Source organism: Triplophysa dalaica, chromosome 19 (genome assembly GCF_015846415.1).
Source record: "Triplophysa dalaica isolate WHDGS20190420 chromosome 19, ASM1584641v1, whole genome shotgun sequence".
In the NCBI taxonomy this organism is placed as follows: Eukaryota; Metazoa; Chordata; class Actinopteri; order Cypriniformes; family Nemacheilidae; genus Triplophysa; species Triplophysa dalaica.
In genome coordinates, this window is record NC_079560.1 from 4,849,510 (window position 1) to 4,868,628 (window position 19,119).

At 38.8% G+C, this 19,119-nt stretch overlaps 2 protein-coding genes across 2 annotated transcripts; both read right to left on the minus strand.

The window, feature by feature from the left end:
* Positions 1-459: 459 nt before the first annotated feature.
* Positions 460-6,711, minus strand: myorg (myogenesis regulating glycosidase (putative)). Its single transcript, XM_056730681.1, has 3 exons — positions 6,619-6,711; positions 5,054-5,522; positions 460-4,596 (listed from the first exon to the last, which is right to left on the minus strand). The coding sequence occupies exons 2-3, from the start codon at positions 5,314-5,316 to the stop codon at positions 2,802-2,804; spliced, it is 2,058 nt and encodes a 685-aa protein (XP_056586659.1). The 5' UTR covers positions 5,317-5,522; positions 6,619-6,711; the 3' UTR covers positions 460-2,801.
* Positions 6,712-12,570: 5,859 nt separating this feature from the next.
* On the minus strand, positions 12,571-18,874 carry zgc:109965 (Nicalin-1-like). The gene is made up of 14 exons (XM_056731602.1): positions 18,733-18,874; positions 18,207-18,397; positions 17,694-17,838; positions 17,322-17,416; positions 17,134-17,211; positions 16,297-16,400; positions 16,074-16,162; positions 15,819-15,958; positions 15,563-15,741; positions 14,825-14,912; positions 14,153-14,325; positions 13,658-13,711; positions 13,482-13,560; positions 12,571-12,798 (listed from the first exon to the last, which is right to left on the minus strand). The coding sequence occupies exons 1-14, from the start codon at positions 18,872-18,874 to the stop codon at positions 12,742-12,744; spliced, it is 1,614 nt and encodes a 537-aa protein (XP_056587580.1). The 3' UTR covers positions 12,571-12,741.
* Between the last annotated feature and the right edge of the window lie 245 nt (positions 18,875-19,119).

Below are 19,119 nucleotides of genomic sequence, written 5' to 3' on the forward strand. Positions count from 1 at the left end.
GTGAGTTTGAATCAACCAACCTTTTAATGTAAAAGAATATATTAATTGGGACTACATTATCGCTTATATATATTTTTTTTTACGTGGGTAAGGTGTGTTCTTTGGCACAACACAAGAACATTAAACCTCTTCCAGCTGTGTTAAAACCCTGTTACATTCACGGCTTTAACTTTTCATCTACCGCAAATAAGTAACGTATTTGTAAATCAACACTGACACTTACAGTTGAGTTTGGCTGCATCAAGCAAAAGAAACTAAACTAATAACCAGGCAAAAATCGCCAACACACATCGTGCAAAAATACAAGTGCCACTGAAGTCCAGCGAGTCTATCAAAGAGGAATATAGTGAATTAAATAGTGAGTGGGTGGCCTCATTCAAGCACTGAAGATACAGTCTGTTGCTAATGAGTGGATGGACAATTAATGCAGAGGAAAGAAGTACAATTAATAACTCATCATTCATCACCAAGGTCAAAAAGTTTAATGGTACCATTTCACTTCAATATCAGGCTAATTATACTTCGTCAGACTGAAATAAAACTACACAGGGTTATTTTGTGCCATGCTAACACTTCACAAGCTTGGGGTGGAGGACTTGAAAGGCAGGTGAGCACTGCCCCCGTCTGGTGCTCTGGAGAACAACAAAATTGTATTACTTATCAAACACTCTCTAAGACTATTATTGCATCTAAGATATGGTCTACCAAGGCATACAAACAAATTGAAATACTGTCCAGTCATTTTTCACAAAGATGCTAGAACTCAAAGACACCTGAAGCACTGGATTAAACCTTTAAAGGGGTCGTACAGCGCGAATACGTGTTTTTCTGTGTCTTTGGTGTGTTATAAGTTGCCCGTGCATGTATAAGACACGTAAAACTGCTAAAAGGTCCATTCTATCTAAAAGCGAATGCTCACCCAGACCTGCCTGAAACGCCTCGTGTAACCACACCCCAAAAATCTACGTCAGTTGGTGGTATGATGACTAAGACCCCCCAAATGTATACGCAAGTAAGGTGGTCGTACCTGTCAATACAATTGCTTTGGAAGCTGATGTTCCAAATATGGTAAGAGGCGTTACATTTACGTCACACCCTCGCAGTATTCGACCAATCACTACGCACTGGCAAACTGGCCAATCATAGAACACCTCCCTTTTCAGCGCTTTGAGCTTCGTAAAAAATCTGCGCGTTTCAGAGAGGCGGGGCAAAGAGAACATACAAACATGCACGGTATGTGGAAAATACAGCGTTTTTGAACCTTAAATCATGTATACTCATTGCATTGCATCTAAAACAAACAATAATATTCCTTTTAGCAGTGACATATCACCCCTTTAACAAAATTGTATGCAATAAATCATTTTGTTGTCTAGCATTAGTCTTGAAATTTAAACAGAAATACATTAGTCCCAAACATTTTACACAATGACAGACATTCTTAATGCATGATACAAATTTTAACCAAAAACCAAAGAGTCAGTTAGTATTTTTCTCCTCAAGTTTTCTATGCAGTCACAAGCTTTTTATTCCCAAGTAAATTAATAAAATTCCACAAAGCACACACCACAAACTGTTACTTGAGGTACCCATGTGTTGGATAAGTAGCTGGCACACATCTTTGTAAAGCTGCTTTCAGAAAAGACACCTTGTGTGACAGATCCAGTCACTGTTACGGGGTGGATGAGTGCATTTCGCAGTTGTGTGGGAAGAGCTAAAAATAAGCTCGAAGGTCGTAGATTAGAGAAAGCTCGCACTGCGAGTTGATTGCTGGCGAGCTGGAAGGGCGTTAAACTACACAAAAAGGTGACCCCTTACACAGCAAAAAAATTAATCTGATAAAGATTACCTGACCGAGCTGTTACTGTTGTGCTATCACTGCGAAACCCACGAAAATGATGCAGGTAAGCAAAACAATCAAGATGAGATGAATACAAAACAAATACGGGTTCGCATGGGACAGGAAATGTGGCAGTAATGCTTGAGACAAGGCCTCTGGGTGATGTTTTTTGGCACTGAATGATGAAAAAGTACAGCAGTGGAGTAACAAAAAAGACTGGGCATTTGCAGACATTAAATCTGATTATGTCAGGATCATGCTGATAATATGCTCGATTGTGCCGCATGCACTGTCTTACTAAAAGGGATAGTTCACCTGAAAAACAATTCAATCCTTTAAAACGAAAATTCCTCATATATTCACTCTCTTGTCATTTCAAACCTGAATGTATATTTTAAACATATTTGCAAATTCGTACATTCCATTGAAATCAAGTAGCTCTACAGAGAACATTAGACAGCATTTATCACCTAGTAAGACACGAAGGCTTACAGTATATACAGTAATGATCAAATTTCCCTTTTTTAAAAAGCAGATGAGAAAACTTGAGGAACATTAAACGTCATTGTGCAAAATTGCCTATCACAGCAATCCAACACATCCGACACCTAACCATATTTTCAGTTTATGGCATGTGTGGATGCTATTTTCTGTTAAGATATAGGCTTGGATGAAAACTATAGCATCTGAAAGACAATCACTGTATAAAGGCACAGAATTAATGCACAAGCTGCATGTTAAATGTAATAACAAAAGAACAAACACAGCCAAGCTTTTTCTGAAAAGAAATTCTTAAATGTGCAACATTGCAGCTCAGTAGTCACAAGAGACAAATTGTTCTTTTTTCACATCTTGTGAAAACTGAGAAACCTAGTACTGTCAGGAAAACCCCTGAAACAAATGATCATCGAGCTTAAAATGAAATACATGCACTAAACACAAGACGCTCCCCTCCAAAGTCTTACTTAACCCATTCGAAATACGCAAGTTCGTCGAGATCCACCGGATAGTCCGTCAGATGTATCGGCTCTTTGTTATCGTATCGTTCTCCTTTGTAACTTGTCCAGCGTCCGGCCGGCAGGTATATATCTCTTTCCTGCTTGCCAGGTTCCAGAACCGGCGCCACCATCAAATCATCTCCTATCAGAAACTGAGAATCAATTTGATACGCAGTCTCATCGCTGGTGGCAATCCACCACAACGGGCGAATTATGGGATCTCCGGTATCCAGAACTTCTCCAGCCAGCTCGATTACCCTCGGAGCCACCAGCGTCTCGTGCAGCTCTGTGAACTTTTGAGCAATAGACACCACCTCTTCATCATACTCCCATGGAGGGATGGAAAACTGCATGGAGGGCATGAAAGCGGACAGCTCCAGCCAGCGGATGTAGAGCTCACGGTCTGGCAGTCTGCCGTTCCCATCGGTACGGTTCGGATAGGCGTTGCCTCCAATCATGTCGGGCAGAATGAACTGGTAACCTAGGATGCTTATGGTGAGAACGGTCGGGATCAGTGACTTTAGACCCAGCTCGTAGCCCCAGACGGAGTCCCGGTCATTGAGACGGAAAAAACATGAGATGTTCTGAGAACCGTAGCCAGATCGAAGCTCGGCTCGCTCGTTGAAGGGGATTGCCATTTCCGTGTAGCGTCGCGTAAAGGTGCTGGGGTCGGGGAGGTGGGCTCGGGTTCTGAACTGCCAGGGGAGGTAGTTGGTCTCGCCGGCATCCAGCTTAAAGGAGGAAACCCCATATTTGGAGCGTAAGGAACGTAGCTGCGACAAAAACCAGTTTCGAGCATCAGGATTGGTGAAGTCGAGAATTCCTCCGATGCCGTTCCACCACTTAACAAGTGCAGGAAGTTGACCTGTTGGCTCCATCACGAACAGGCCTTTCTCTACGCATAGTCCGAAATTCGACGAATCGTAATTCACAAAAGGGTGTGTCCACAAAGATATCAACAAGCCGTCTGCTTTGAGCTTTTGAAACATGGCAGAAGCGTTTGGGAATTTCTGTTGGTCAAACTCAAACTCTCCGTAATGTTTAGTGTAGCGATCATCAAGTTCAAGGTGGCTACAGTTAAAACCGTGCTTGCGGATATTCTCTGCGTAACTCAAAAGCTTTTCTTGGTTGATGTTGGTTTTATGTAAAGCCCACGTGGACCATATAGGGTGCCTGAACATTTCTTTGGCAGGCACTTTGTTCGGTTTGGGGAAGTATCTGCGAACCATGACTTTGTGGATGGAGGTCACATCCGGGCCCACGCAGACTCGGTAGCTCAGCTCAGCGTATGGAGGCCGGCCAGGTGCAGGTTTGTATGGACTGTCTTGATATCGTGCCTGGAAGTACATGGTTTTCTCTGTATCATTCCAACCCAGATGGAAGGGCACAGAGTCGTTGATCTTAATGGCCGTAGCATTGGAGGAGAGCCAGTAGCGCTCCAGAATGCCGCCAAAGTCATTGCGATTGGAGTACACGTCACTGGTGACAAAAGGTTTGGGTGCCTGCTGTCCTGAGATGGCAATTGGCCAATGTTGAACTGCAGTCTCAGCACCACCGTACCAATGTGATTCATTGTAGGACATGGCATGTTCCACAGGGCGATCGGATTCTAGCTCCTCCCAGCGCACACGGTAACACATCACGGTCTCTTTTGGTTTCACGGTCATGATGAAGAAGTTGACCTTACCGGCAAATGAGCGTGAGCAACGTAGGATCACTCCCTCCTTAGAACAGGAGTCAAGATCAAGTGTGCCGGACCTGAAGAAGCAGATCATAAACAGATCAAAAAGATGCTATAAAATAGCAAAACTATTACTACTAAACCAAGTTATCATTGCATAGTTTTAAATCAGGACCCACATTTTAGAATAAATGGTATTGGACATACAAAAAGACCAACATTGAAATAAATGTATGTATTATTGTTACAATAAATTGAACAGACCCTACAAAATGTTGTTCCAAACCCTTAAATGGATAGTTCACCACAAACTTCTGTCATCATTTACTCATTCTCTTGTCATTTCAAACCTGTATGACTTTCTTTCTTCCACAGAACACACAAGAAGACATTCTAAAAAATGTTGGTAAACGAACAACCGTGATATCCATTGACTTCTAATGTATGGAAACAAAACATGTGCAAGTCAATGTGGTATCGCTATTGTTCAGTTATCATCATTCTGACATATACTTTAGACATGTGCAGACTGACCTGAATCCCATCTTCAGCACAATCCCACCACCCTGGTTGCGAATAAGAAATCCATCCTTATTCAGATCGAGTAATTCCGTCTTCAGTAGGTCGGCTTTACGAAGGGAGGCGATATAATAACACCATGCGGTCACAGCCACAATAACCAGAATTACCCCAATAACTCCAGCCCCCACTAGAGGGCGACTCTCTTTGTCCATCTTTTTGATAGGCATGCCATCGGTAATTGTTCCCCCGGCTCCTCCTGGGACTACTTGGTACATCTTGGATTATTCTTCTTAACTTCAGTTATAGGTGTACGAGTTTCTGTTTTATTATTCAAATGGATTAATGAAGGCAAATTGTCATTTGTTCGCTGACCTTTGCAGGACAACCGTAGAGGACTTTTTGCTAAACACAAGTACTGTTGAGTCTTATATCCATATTTTCGCTCACTGTGGCCTCTTCCTTGGCATTATCCTTTACGCACCTGGGGGGAAGGAAGTGCCAGGAAATATAAGTCAAGTACAAATAAGCATTTACTTGTCATGCATTATTTATCCAGGGTGTAAAGGTGTTAACAAAACCAGTGCCTGCATGCTGCCAAGTTTCTCAGTGTGGCACTGTGTGGACTGACTGTTCCAGAGAAAAACACAAGACCACCTGCAAAACTTTGAAAATGGCAAAATGCCATCAGACGGACTAAATAAAAAACAGTCAGTGCATTACATTTACTACTAAAGAAAAGTCTGAAGCAGAACTGCAGTTGCACCGGATCACTCTCATTCTGTTTTTATACTTTTTTGTAAAGCAGATTTTTCTGGTACAGCTTCCAGATCAGTTTAGATTATTATGACTTGTCAAGCTTCTTGCATAAAAAGAGGACCTTGAAAAGTTAATAAATAGTCACCCTAGACAGCAAAGGGAAGCAAGGACACTTCGCCATGCAAATGCACATTTAAATTCATGGATGCATTTTCATACTAACATAAACAACCCCGCTGTTAGACGTTTGTTTAATACTACAATGTTTGGAGAGATAAGGCAATCGTGTTCACGGGTAAACGACATTTCGCTGAAACAGAACATGTGACTAAAAGAAAAAGGGTTCTCGGTGTTTTCGCACACGTCGTGTTTACTAGATAGGGGCTCAAAGAGCACAAATATGGTCAGAAGGCCATAAGTTGTACTAAAATAGACACAGCAATGACAAACTTGCGCGCTGTTTGTTTTGAAACATGTAGACATAATTGACACAAGATATTGTTTTGATCAAAGTGTGAAGCCATACAAGTCCTGACATAAGTTAAGCTAGCATCAATAATCAAATTTGCAATCGGTGTGAGCCTAAGGCAATTTAGTTTTTAGGGAGGTAAAGGAACACATGATTATGAAAAATTATAAAACAGTTTAGTAATTTTATCACATGAAACACGAGACAGCACGGAGTGGTCTGATCTATCAACAGAGAGAAAGACTAGCGTTAGTGTAAAGGCACGTAGGGTTTAACTTGTGTAGCCTTAAATCACCACAATTCGGCTGTTTAAATCTTTAAATATTTAAGTTAGACGAGATAAAAGACTTACCAGCTCGAGCAATCTTGATTTCATTGTGTGTTGACATACTCTGTCTCTACAATCCAAGACGCTGAACTCTCTCTTGTAATGGGAGGAGTTTCCACACAGACTTCGACTGCGGAATTCTGGGAAACTGAGTTTTTCGCTCTTTGAAAGAGAGCGCGCAAGGATTTTCGGAATGTTTGCGACTCTTTCTTCTGGTTGTTGTTAAAGATCTTAAATACCATAGCAGCTACAGCCTATGTATGTTGACTAAAAACATTAATCGTTAATTATATATATTCATAGATAAACATTTTTTGTTAATATACATCAATTTGTAAAATAAATTCATTTGTATGTACAAAACTTAAATAATGACACTCAAAACGTTTATTTACAGGTTATTATTTACAGCAGTCATTAAAATACAGTTTTATATTTAAAAATTCAATTACATTTTACAAGACAGGAACAACACGTAACTCGTGTCGTGACTGAATACAGCTGTAACCAATAAAGGAAATGCACAATGTGGCTTTCAGTAGTTCATTCCTTCTGACAAGAACTCCGGGTGGATTATATAGTGTCCAACTTTATAGGGTTTCACCACTTGGAAGCAGCTGTGTCCTTTACTGCAAACCAAAACATATGGATTTAAAAAGTAGCCTATAATCACAGCCATTGAGAACCATTAACACACATTCATGCTCAGAATTTGTTCTTCTGGTGTCTAATGATGTTTTGGAGGTTATATGAATAACTACCAGAGGTGGGTAGTAACGAGTTACATTTACTCCGTTACATTTACTTGAGTAAGTTTTTGAAAAAATTCTACTTCTAGGAGTAGTTTTAAATCACTATACTTTTTACTTTTACTTGAGTAGATTTGTGAAGAAGAAACTGTACTCTTACTCCGCTACATTAGGCTACAATAAGCTCGTTACTTTTCTTTTGACCTCTTTGATATTCTACGCGTCATTGTTTTATTTTGACAGAGAGTGAGACTTCTGCCAATGGCTCTACCATGTGACTGTGTTTCACCAATCAAACGTAGTTGCGCAGTCTCGTCACGTGACCATACTCAATCTCAGCGGCGTTCGGCGGGACGGGTTAGTTTACAGTCGTAGCAAAACAAAAATATCACAATCAACCATCGGCAATGCAGACACAGGCGAGGAGGAACACCCCTGGCCTCATATTGAAAGCATGTTTACCTTAGTAAAAGTGCGAAACAGCAGCTACATTATGCGGTGTCTTCTGTGTCTCCCAAAACAAACGGACATTTCAGCATTCAACAACTCAACATCTAACTTGAGGAAACATGTAGCGCTAAGTGTTCTAAAATCGTTTTTTTTTTGCTGTGGATAGACGAATGTTTGTCTTTAAAGTTACATATGTTTTAAACATTTCCTATATATATTATGTGTGGAACGGTACGTGTATTTGTATTGAACCGAAATGGTATGGGCGTCACGGTTCGGTGCATATATTTAACTTACACAGAGAATAACTTACACGGTATAAAAATAACGTGGGTTCTTTAGGGACATTTAATCTGTAGTCCCGCCTTAGCTCTGAAGCAGGCTGCGTTTGCATTGCAATGCTTTAGTATGTTGTGTGAGAGAGAAAGAATGGCGAGGGCTCGATCGAAAAGTCACAAAGTGTTTACTTTACTTATTTTCCATCATTTTGTTTATGCAGGACATCATTCAAACTGCAAAGTGTTGAAGTCACACATACTCTATCTCTCTCTCACACACACACATTTTATGAGAGTTTATGGGCTGCCTTGTTCTAGTTCTGTCTGCAAGCCTGGTAAAAAAGTATTAAGGTTTGGAAATTTGTGTTTACTTGTGTTTATTTTTTTTTTATTATTTTATTTTTTTTTATTTTTTAAGTACTTGAATTTACCTGGATAATTTTAATTTAAGCTATTTTGTAATTAATTCATAAATTTATTTTAATGTATTTTATTGATTTGATGAACTATAATTTGCTTAAACATTATTATTATTTTGTATTTTTGTCTGTCTGATTGAATGCTTGTTAAAAAAAAAATCAGACGTTACTCGACAGTTACTCAGTACTTGAGTAGTTTTTTAACCAAGCACTTTTTTACTCTTACTCAAGTAATTATTTGGATGACTACTTTTTACTTTTACTTGAGTCATATTATTCTGAAGTAACAGTACTTTTACTTGAGTACAATTTTTGGCTACTCTATCCACCTCTGATAACTACCCGCAGTCAGGTGTGGACTTTGAGCGTGATCTTCTTTGATGATGTGTATCTTGATGTTTTATATTTTTTAAAGCTGGCATGACATCCATCTTTTGGTCATACTGAGAACTTAAATGATCTTTGCCTAAGTATTTCCTGAAGCAGACAAAATATTTGGTCACATGAAATGCTAAATATATCCCATAGTTTTCCTATCAATAAATACTTAAACTACACAGTAAAATAGTATTATATAAAGACTGTTTTATTTTTAAACCAACGCTCGTGCATGTGAAACCCAAAGGCAAAAGTGTTACCCTTGAGTGTTTATCATAGAGGAATGTGGGACGTCGGTTCGCTGTGGTTTCAGAAGACTGCCAGCAGGTGGCAGTGTGTACACTGCAGTGGAGGCACGTGCTTTGGAGTCTTTCTTGGAACTCTGCATTGACTCTCCTGTGTGCACATCTTCAAGCAAATAGAGGGAGAGCAAGGAGATAAAAGTATCAGTTGAGTGTACTTGAATGTATATAGTTGATCTGTTTTATTATGTCCAATTTTATTAGCAGAGCTGTTGCCAAATAAAAGAATTCAAGTAATACGCAGCAATAGCATGTACATATCAAATGTTTTTATCAAATGCTGGAAAATACTCAAATTATTACAGAAGTTAAAATAAATTAAATGGCTATGATGAGAATTGTAGTTTAATGAAAATGGTACGTGGTCTTTACTGGTAATGTGTAGAGCTGTATTTATGGGATGTACTTGATATGGTTTTATTAGTAAACATTTAATTGTGTATTGCAAAACCTGCAATAACAACAGTAGTTTGTTTAAGTATACCAGGAAACTGGATTGATATGTGTCTGACTGGAGGTAAAAATGAAGTAGGTGTCATGGTCTGAAAGTGCCTCCGGGATCCACATCCAGTCTGAAGCTGTCTTGGCATCAGGAAATCCTGAGTGGCAAAAGAATGCCATTACCAACCTTGAGTGGCACTAAACAGCCTGTCACACTGATCCAGTAGAGGTTAGATTGTTTTGCTTACATAGTGAGAGTCGAACACTGTTTAGTGGTTACGAAACAGTGTAACCAGAACCACTTGCACAAAGCCTCCCACATGTAGGTTGTTTGCAGAATCAGGTGGCTAATGCTCTATGGACTGATGAATTATTCATGTTTTGGCACAAATGTTGCCTTTTGTTTACAGTCTTTATCTTTCTAATAGTGATTTTGTATTATTGCACTGTTCACAAAGCTAATGAACATTAACTAAACATAGGAAATTTTCAAAAACGTCAATATTCTTGTGGTTACAAACGTTTATCTCGGAAATGATGCAAACTACACAAATCTCTGTGATTGTTTCCCAAGCTCCTCCTAGGACTTCTTGGTACATCTTGCTTTTTTTTCTCAACTTCAGTTAGTGGTACGGGTTTCTGTTTTATTATTAAAATGGATTAATGAAGGTAAAATGTCATTTGTCTCTTTGAATTTTTTTACAAAAAAGGGAGTTTTTACAATAATGTCTTAATATGCATACCTCATAAGATATACTGTATAAAACACAATCGACTACGCAAAACAATTTTTAAAACATCACTGAATGATTTAGACCTGCATGTAAACCACAGAACAACCCCATGATAATGTTGGACGACCACTAAACAGCCCTAAAGTTCTGGTTCTTACCGGCCGTGGATGCGGGTTGTTCCTACGATACGCAGAAGACGGTCTGGGCTGGGTGGGTTTTCCCCGAGCCGGGTTACTGAATTCTTCTGCGTAGGTACTGCTGAAGTGTAGTTGAGGACCCATTTCAACTTCAACTACTACACCAAGTGTCTGTCTACAACTTGAATAAACCTGCCTCACAGAAACTTTTACCTCAACCCCTCCCTCTCTGTCTCACCACGCATCTCATACCCACAGCATAGCTTTAGTCTGTCACAGTTCCTTTTGTCTATTCTGTATCTTCATCTTTCAATCCCTTATCTCTCCTTAGGATTCAATCAGCTCTGATATCTTTCAATTTATCACTTTCTTTCCTGAAGCAGGTGCCCATAGCACTTAATTTCTCAAATGGCATTTGAAATCATAGTACGCACAAAGCACATTCTAATCTGATCTTTTTCTGGCATTGGCAACACGTTATTATTACACGCTTTAGTTATAAAAAAGAAAGAGATGGAAATGAGATCATGTCCATCCTTCTTTCATCAGGTTCGACCCCCCCGGGTTGCCACCCCCGTCGCTCTCTTAGACAGAATGCCAACAATCAATAATTCAGCTCTGATCCGGTGTGATTTTTGTGGCTCTTGCTCAGTGGGGCTTGACCGAGGTTAAAAGGGTGACGTGAGATCAGTTTGTCGGATGTTGTAGTACAGACTCCGTATATTTTCTCTGCATGTCTGTCTCGAGTTTCTTTAAAGAGAAAGTTTACCAAAAAATGAAAATTCTGTCATCATTTACATCATTGCAGAACACAAAAGAAGAAAGTTGGTAACCGAACAAAGGGGGTAACCATTGACTTGCATTGGTTTTGTCATCACAATAGAAGTGAATGGGTCCGCCATTGTTCGGCTACCAATATTCTTTAAAATATCTTCTTTTGTGTCAGAAGAAAGAAAGTTATAAATGTTTTAAATGATAAGAGGGTAAATAAATGAAGACATTTTGGGGTGAACTATCACTTTAAGGGACCACTAGTTGAAATCTTTGAATATTGGAGCCTTTGTTCATGTCATTGAGGAACAACATTGTGTATGTGGGTGTAAACGTCTACAGACAAAAATATAAGTGATTCTAAGATGCAATAAAAATGGTAATGTGTGATCTTTTTATTAGCTGCTCAGAAACCATGTGTATTGTGAAAAGCATTATAAAAGATATGAAAAAGATTACTTAAAGGGATGGTTTACATTAAAATAAAAAAATCTGTCATAATTAACTCCGTTTTATGTCATTTATATGTCATAAGATATTTTAAAGAATGTGGTAAACCAAACAACACTGGCACTCAATGACTTCCAAAAGGACACAAAACCAGTAAGACATTTCTCAAAATATCTTTTCTTGTGTTACACAGAAGCAAAATAAGTGAATAAATACAAAAATTTTATTTTTTAGTGAATCTTTAACAATGAATTATAAGGTCAAGTGAATGAAAGGACTTTATAAGTGATAACTGAGTACTTGGCAATAACCCTCAGTACCTGTCAAATATCCTCCTTTGCTGTGCCCACACAAGTTAATCAAAATGCAGTCCGCAAACCCATTATGCACCGGACAGCTTGATTGTTCCACAGGGAAAAGCATTTTATACATAATTTATGAAATGAAACCGATCTAAGAGATGGTTTATGTCCAGTTCCACCTAATATTATGAGTAAATAACTACTCAAAAGGAAATAAAGTATTGAAATGAAGTGTGAATAAATAACAAACTTTATATAAACATGTCATAAACTATAATATACAGTAACAGATGTACAGCAGGTGTAGTAAGGCTTCTTAAGGGGCATTTGGAAACACCACAACCCATCCGTGACCCTGTGCCCATATTTATCCGCCTCTGTGTGTCCATCGCTTCTCTCTTTGGCATCAGGTTGTCTTTTAATGTGGCTCATGAGTTCCGTTTCTACTCTAGACATATTAAACTTGCATGCTTCATCGTCGAATTTAGTCTCACTTTGTTGATCAATGTGTGAACATTCAATGAAGTTAGACACAAGGATTTTTGATGGAAGAATTTGCAGATGAGGCGTGATCTTTAATTTTTTAAAGAAATTCAAGATAGAAAAAAGACTGTAATGTTCATTTACAAGAAAACCTCTTTATATTACACAAACAAACATGTTCCTTTCCATTTATGTTGGTGTAGACGGCTTTTTGCACTGGATCTTTGAAGTGTGATGTTTGATCTTCCACAGTTTATTGGTGCTTGGCTTTCATTGTTGCTTTAAATTTTGTGTAGACGTGGCCAAATTTCTAAAAACAAATCACATTTATCAAAACAACAAATCACAAAGAAGCAAACACAGAGCATGTTAGTGAGGGGTAGACCCTTCAGATTACTGTTCTTGTTTACATTTATACATTTGTCACACTACACTATCGAAAGTAACTTAAATTGTATTTCAAGGTGCCGTGTGTAATTTTGAGCGACATCTAGCGGTGAGGTTGCGAATTGCAACCAACGGCTTACTCCGCCCCTCTCTTTTGAAGCCCTACGGAGGCTGAGAGAGGGTAAAATGTCGTCATGTTTTACTTCTTTCCCGAAAGACATAACATATTTACAAAACACGTTCTATAGAGCAGTTTTTCCGTTAAGGGCTACTGTAGAAACAACATGGCAAATTCCATGCAAGTCTACCCGTTGTGTATGTAGACAGAAAGAGCTCATTCTAAGGTATAAGAACCGAACGCTTCATTATGTTAGGTCTCATACACCTCTGAACACACAGTTATGTATATAATATTGCACTCCTTTCAATAGCTTCTCCAAAAAAACTACACACTGGTCCTTTAAGGTACCTTTTTTCTAGGGAATCAAATGCATGAGCTGCTTACTCAATGCTCAACCAATTGCGCTACAGAAACAAGTGAAGGTAATCTTAACTTATAACATAGGTCTCATTACATGTACAGTAAATTAAGCAATGTGTTCGCACCTGAATGGCGTAATAGATTATTCCAAGGTATCCAGCTATACACCCTCCCAAAAACAGGTCAAAGGCAGCAGGCTTTACCCTAAATGTAATGAAATTGAATTAAAAAAAAATCAGTTTGGGCAAACTGTAATTACAAAACAAACCCTGCTGCAAAACCAACCCATTTTAAGACTCACCTGTACATCATCATTGGCTGACTCATTTGATCAAAGAACGTGATTTCAGGATCCCTATAAAATTCAGATAGCAGACTTAACATGGCTGTGTGTTTGGCTAGTGTATTCTACGTATTTTATAATTCCGCAGATATATAGTTGTCTCAACTATATCTGCATTAGTGCATTAAAGAATGAATGAATCTGAAATATCTTGTGTGTTCTAAAAATTACATATTAATAAGGGAAATAATGTTATTTAGGCTTTCTGTTAATGTGACGGTCAACTTTATGGGTAGTCTATTTCTATCACAATATGCTGTATCTAAAAACCATAAAGTCTGTGATCTGTCCATATTTAGTGCTTGTGGGACTTTTCCTTTTTGCCGAAAGTGTATAAAGATGAAAATGAAAGTTGAATGAAAGACATTTGAACTATTTCAAGAAATAATCAATTATAGTTCCTTGTATGTACAGTATGTGTGTGTGTGTGTCTGTGTGTGTGTGTTTGTGTACCTTCTGTCTAGTTGGAACGTGTGTCTATAGACCTGCTTGAGATAATATCTAAACTCTTGCTCCAGGCTGCTTATCAGGAGGACGTGTTCTGGCTCTCTGTCAAGCAGCTGAACAGCTCTGGGAATAGACGTCATCATGGACATCAAGGCAGACAAACGGCTGTCCTGAACATCCTATACACAATCATTAACATAAAAAATGAACAGTTACTTAATAACTTAAGGAGTTCCTGTAAATTGGTGGACACTCTTGTTATGCTATCCACATCTATTTGTGTATAAAACTACTTTTAAGCATTTAATCATAAGGCTGAAAATGACATATTTAAGATGATGATAAGTCTAAATTCAGTCAAGTGTGTCCAAATGTAATTGCTCTACCACGACTTCCATCAAAGTACTACGGTACTACGATACAAACACAGTAAATCAAAGTGTCTTAAAATGAACAACAAAATAAGAAAAAGAAAATGATTATTACCAAACTGTTCATAAACACCTGCGTGTCCTTAGAAAAGCCCTGCAGCACAAATGATAAGAAATGGGACAGAAAAGGAATGATAAAGACAGAACATACTGTACCTTAAGGCAGGATTAATAAAGTGGTTTGTGTGAGTGTTTTCAAGGTTGGTGTGAAGGATTGAAATCACTGAGACTCTAAAGTTTGCCTCACCTTGTCTGTAAGGTTGTATATGAATCTTGCCAAGGCCTCTGCAACAATAACCACGTTCCGTCTGAGCTTCATGATGTCCACCTGTTCCCTACATTCAGAAGAAAAACGAGTTTCTCTTTTACTTTAAAGGGGTGATATGACACGTCTGAAACGAATAGTATGGTTTGTTTAGATGTAATGCAATGTGCAAACACGATTTAAGGTTAAAAACGCTGTATATTCCACATACCGTGAATGTATGTATCTCCTCTTTGCCCCACCTCTCTGAAACACGCAGATTTTTAACAAAGCTCATCACTCTGAAAAGCGAGGTGTGCTATGATTGGCCAGTTAACCAGTGAGTAGTGATTGGTCGAATATTGCAAGCGTGTGAAGTAAATGTAACGCCTCTTACCATATTTGGAACATCAGGTTCCAAAGCAATTGTACAGGTATGCCCACCTTACATGCGTATACATTTGGGCGGTCTTAGTCAAATCATACCACGAACGGATTGTAGATTTGTGGGGGTGTGGTTACACGAGGCGTTTCAGTCAGGTCTGGGTGAGCATCCGCTTTTAGATAGAATGCATCTTTTATTCCGACACATGCATGGGCAACTTATAACACGCACCAAAGACATAGAAAAACACATATTTGTGCCATATTACCCCTTTAATATCTGATAAAACGTGATATCTCTTTTAATCCTTTTGTTAAGGGATCTAAAGCAATCTGATTTTGGTAGTTTTTCCTCACATGGTGTCCAGGATAGACCCTCTTAGCTCTGATTTGGAGTTCTCGATGTGTGACAGAGTGAATCCTGGGATACGTTTCATCCCGAAGCGCTCGTGCTCCCAGGCCACGGTGGTCTCTTGCAGGTTAATCTTTTTATGGATGGTTCCAAATCTCACCCAGGGAAACCTGCCGGAGATCACCTACAGCAGAAACACATCAGGTATTTCTCAGAGATGATGTTCAAAGGACCGATTTTCACATTGTTATTGAGACGAACCTGCTCCAACTCCTGAACGAAGCTAAACTGAGAGGTTCCGGGTTTAGGAGGTCGTGAAACATGAAGGAAAAGCTCATCGCCATTACCGAGGGAGTCCAGACACAGAACGAATGCCACGTTGTCATGCAAAAGACTGGATTCTGCATAAAATCCCAACATCAAATGCTTTCAGTCTGTTATGAAGACTCATTACTGTAAGACATTTTTCATTTGGCAGCTAATGTAAAAAGAGACATCTAAAATAATTCCACATACCTGCACGGTCCATATTTTCTTCCAGCCAACGTTTGGTGCCTAAGAAGTTGTATTTACCAGCACCAGACAGGGTGAACAGAAGGTGATATCTACATGCAAAAGGATTTCAATAGGCAACAATAGTTAACATCGAACATAATGGATTATTCAATATTGACAAGTAATAGTTGTAGTGTATCACAAAAATAAATGGATCAGGCCTTAAAAAAAGAATGGAACTGACGGAGGCTGGCTACGCGGATCACTGTAGAGACGCTGAAAAAGTCGAACCAGCTCAAGAAGCATAGCGACGCCACTGCCATTAGAATCAGCACCATATGCCAGCCACTATAAGAGAGGACACATATGAATCATTAAGACACATACTGTATGAATGTGAACAGAAAAGAATCAACTCTTGGTTTTGTCTGTGTTCAAAATGTATTACAAAACTATCTAATGACAGAGGATTAAAATAATTGTGCTCGATTCATTAGGGAACGGGAAGCCGAGACATCATCTCTCATTTTGACTAAGGGTGCTTATAAAATGACTATATTATCATTACGGTGACATAAATGAAAGAAGCTGCAGCACAGAATGAAATTAGTCAAATCTTAAAGGTATATTGTTTACAATTCTATCATTGTGTACTCACCATCCAAGCCCGTATGAAGAACACAAAAGGTATTTTGAAGAATGTTGTTAACCAAACATATTGGCCTACATTGACTAGACTTGACATTTTTTAAATATCTTTTTTCTGTATTTTCACACAAAAGAAACAACATCCTACAGGTTTAGACGACGTAAAGATGAATAAATGATGACAGAATTTTTCTTTTTAGTGAACTGTTCCTTTAACTGATTTGAGAGGTGTAAGTTCATTTCGGCTATAGTGAAGTTAAAGATGTTTGAAAAGGTCACTTCCCACAAAGATTGAACCGCTTCAGTGGCAACTTGCATGAATCATTCTGCGTCGTGTTAGGGAACAGTGTGTATTAAAATGATTCAGCATATAGTATTAAAACACTGCGACAGATATACTTTGAAAGTCTTTGTCTGTGTGGGGGTGACTTACAGGAGCAAGGCCATACGTGTCATAATGGGCTGTAATGACAATCGTGGGCAAGTCTTCTCCAGCTCCAGGAAGAAATCCCTTAAAAGAAGCAATAAATTCACTTGACTGACATCCAGGATTAATTATAGACCAACTATGTACTACAAAAAAGATAGGAGTAGCTGTTTGTGGTGGGGTGTCAGGCTCACCTCTAAAGCGATGATGGTGGTATCAGTAATAGGTTTGATGGGGGAGTTACTCACTAATATTTGGAAGGCTGTGGTGGAGATTATGCTACGAAGAACTGGGAAAAAGTAACAAAGAAAAAGTCAACAATAAAGAAACACTCATGTTTTTTTGGAAGACAATAGAAGATATTTTGAGAAATGTTTTAGTGTTTTGGTCTCTATACGATGTATGTCAATGGGGGTCAATGTTGTTTGGTTATCAACATTCTTCAAAATATCTTCTTTTGTGTTCTGCAGAATAAAGAAAGTCGGAAGGGTTTGTGATGACATGAGGGTGAGTAAATGATTAAAGAATCTTCATTTTTGGTAAATTAATCCTTTAAATTCACTCACCTCTCACTAGCGCAGAAGCAGATTTCGTAGCTGCGGCGTGATTGACATCCTCGTACATGCAGAGCAGTTGTTCATCCTCTGGAGCCACATACACAGGCATCAGAGTTTCCTTCTGCAGGACCTGAGACTCAGCCGCCATGAAACTCTAGAGACGGTGGGGGAAATTAATTTCTGACCTTAAGATAACCAGGTTGGGGAATTGAGAGGTTTCTAACGCAATCTGCTTCCACCCACTATTACAAATAACCCAACTGTGATCCTGCCTGTGCAAACCCAGCTGAAGTAATTTTTACACTATGTGAAGAACATTCTGTGAAAAAGCAATGCTTGACCACACAACCCTAAACATACCTTCTATTATTTTACATTTCCCAACATAAGCTTTTTTTAAGGTTTGCTCTATTTTTTTTATAAAAAACACTTGGTATTTTTTTTATTTGCATTGGCAATCTGTAGGGTTGCTGCATAAAAATGTGAAGGATTTATGTGTTTTACGAATGATTTATGAGTGACCTGTACTATCTCCGGTGGTACTGCAGAGATGTTTTTTGGGAGCAGTATTAATACTGCTGCCGCGTTCTGCTTTTTTGCTTCCAGGTAGCGCTCTTCCGTGAAATCAGGCAGTTTCATGATCACACAGCGTCGAGTGAGACTGTTATCCGCAGCTGAGCGTGCTTCTGCCACCACAATAGCTCCACGGCAACCTGGGGGTCACAAGGTCACAAACTTGTGTTTAAATTTCATATTGGCACCGCTGTAATTCAAACAAGGTTGTAAATAGATGGAGCGTGGTAATGGTTTTCATGTTCTACCAAATCAGAAATTGAGCATAAGTCACAGATAGATGGATTAGATAGATGGACTGGATTAGATAGATAGATAAGATAGATAGATAGATAGATAGATGATGGATGGATGGATGGATGGATGGATGGATGGATGGATGGATGGATGGATGGATGGATGGATGGATGGATGGATGGATGGATGGATGGATGGATGGATGGATGGATGGATGGATGGATGGATGGTGTTTTACCATATTTGTCCTGTTGTAAGTTGTACTGCTGCATCCTGTAGACATTGAACTCATAGGAGGAGGCTGCAGGCAGCGCAGACGCATGCAGGAGATGCACTGACAGCAGCACCAGTGCAGCTACTTTGGAGGTTCTGACATTCATTATGACACCCAACATCTGAATCTGCCAAACGTAACAATATGTTACGTCAACAAAAAAATATAAATAAGTTTGTAACATGTTTTTCTGTATGTGTATCTTTAAAGTCAAGCAAAAGTATCATGTAAAATGAAAACAAATTATGCATTATTGAAGAGCACTCATGTATGAGCTTCAAAATCATCTAAATAAACATTAAGTACAAATGTCAATGTTAGTAAAGGGATAGTTCGCCCAAAAATGAAAAT

What these genes read in the sequence shown, in the direction of transcription:
- zgc:109965 (XM_056731602.1), bottom strand. Translation starts at nt 18,874, where the DNA reads ATGAATGTCAGAACCTCCAAAGTAGCTGCACTGGTGCTGCTGTCAGTG. An exon ending in ACGTTCCAACTAGACAGAAG is followed by an intron (nt 13,712 to 14,152) that starts GTACACAAACAC and finishes TGAATTTTATAG; the next exon opens with GGATCCTGAAATCACGTTCT. An exon ending in TAATCTATTACGCCATTCAG is followed by an intron (nt 12,799 to 13,481) that starts GTGCGAACACAT and finishes ATTTGTTTTTAG; the next exon opens with AAATTTGGCCACGTCTACAC.
- myorg (XM_056730681.1), bottom strand. Translation starts at nt 5,316, where the DNA reads ATGTACCAAGTAGTCCCAGGAGGAGCCGGGGGAACAATTACCGATGGC. An exon ending in GTGCTGAAGATGGGATTCAG is followed by an intron (nt 4,597 to 5,053) that starts GTCAGTCTGCAC and finishes CTGCTTCTTCAG; the next exon opens with GTCCGGCACACTTGATCTTG.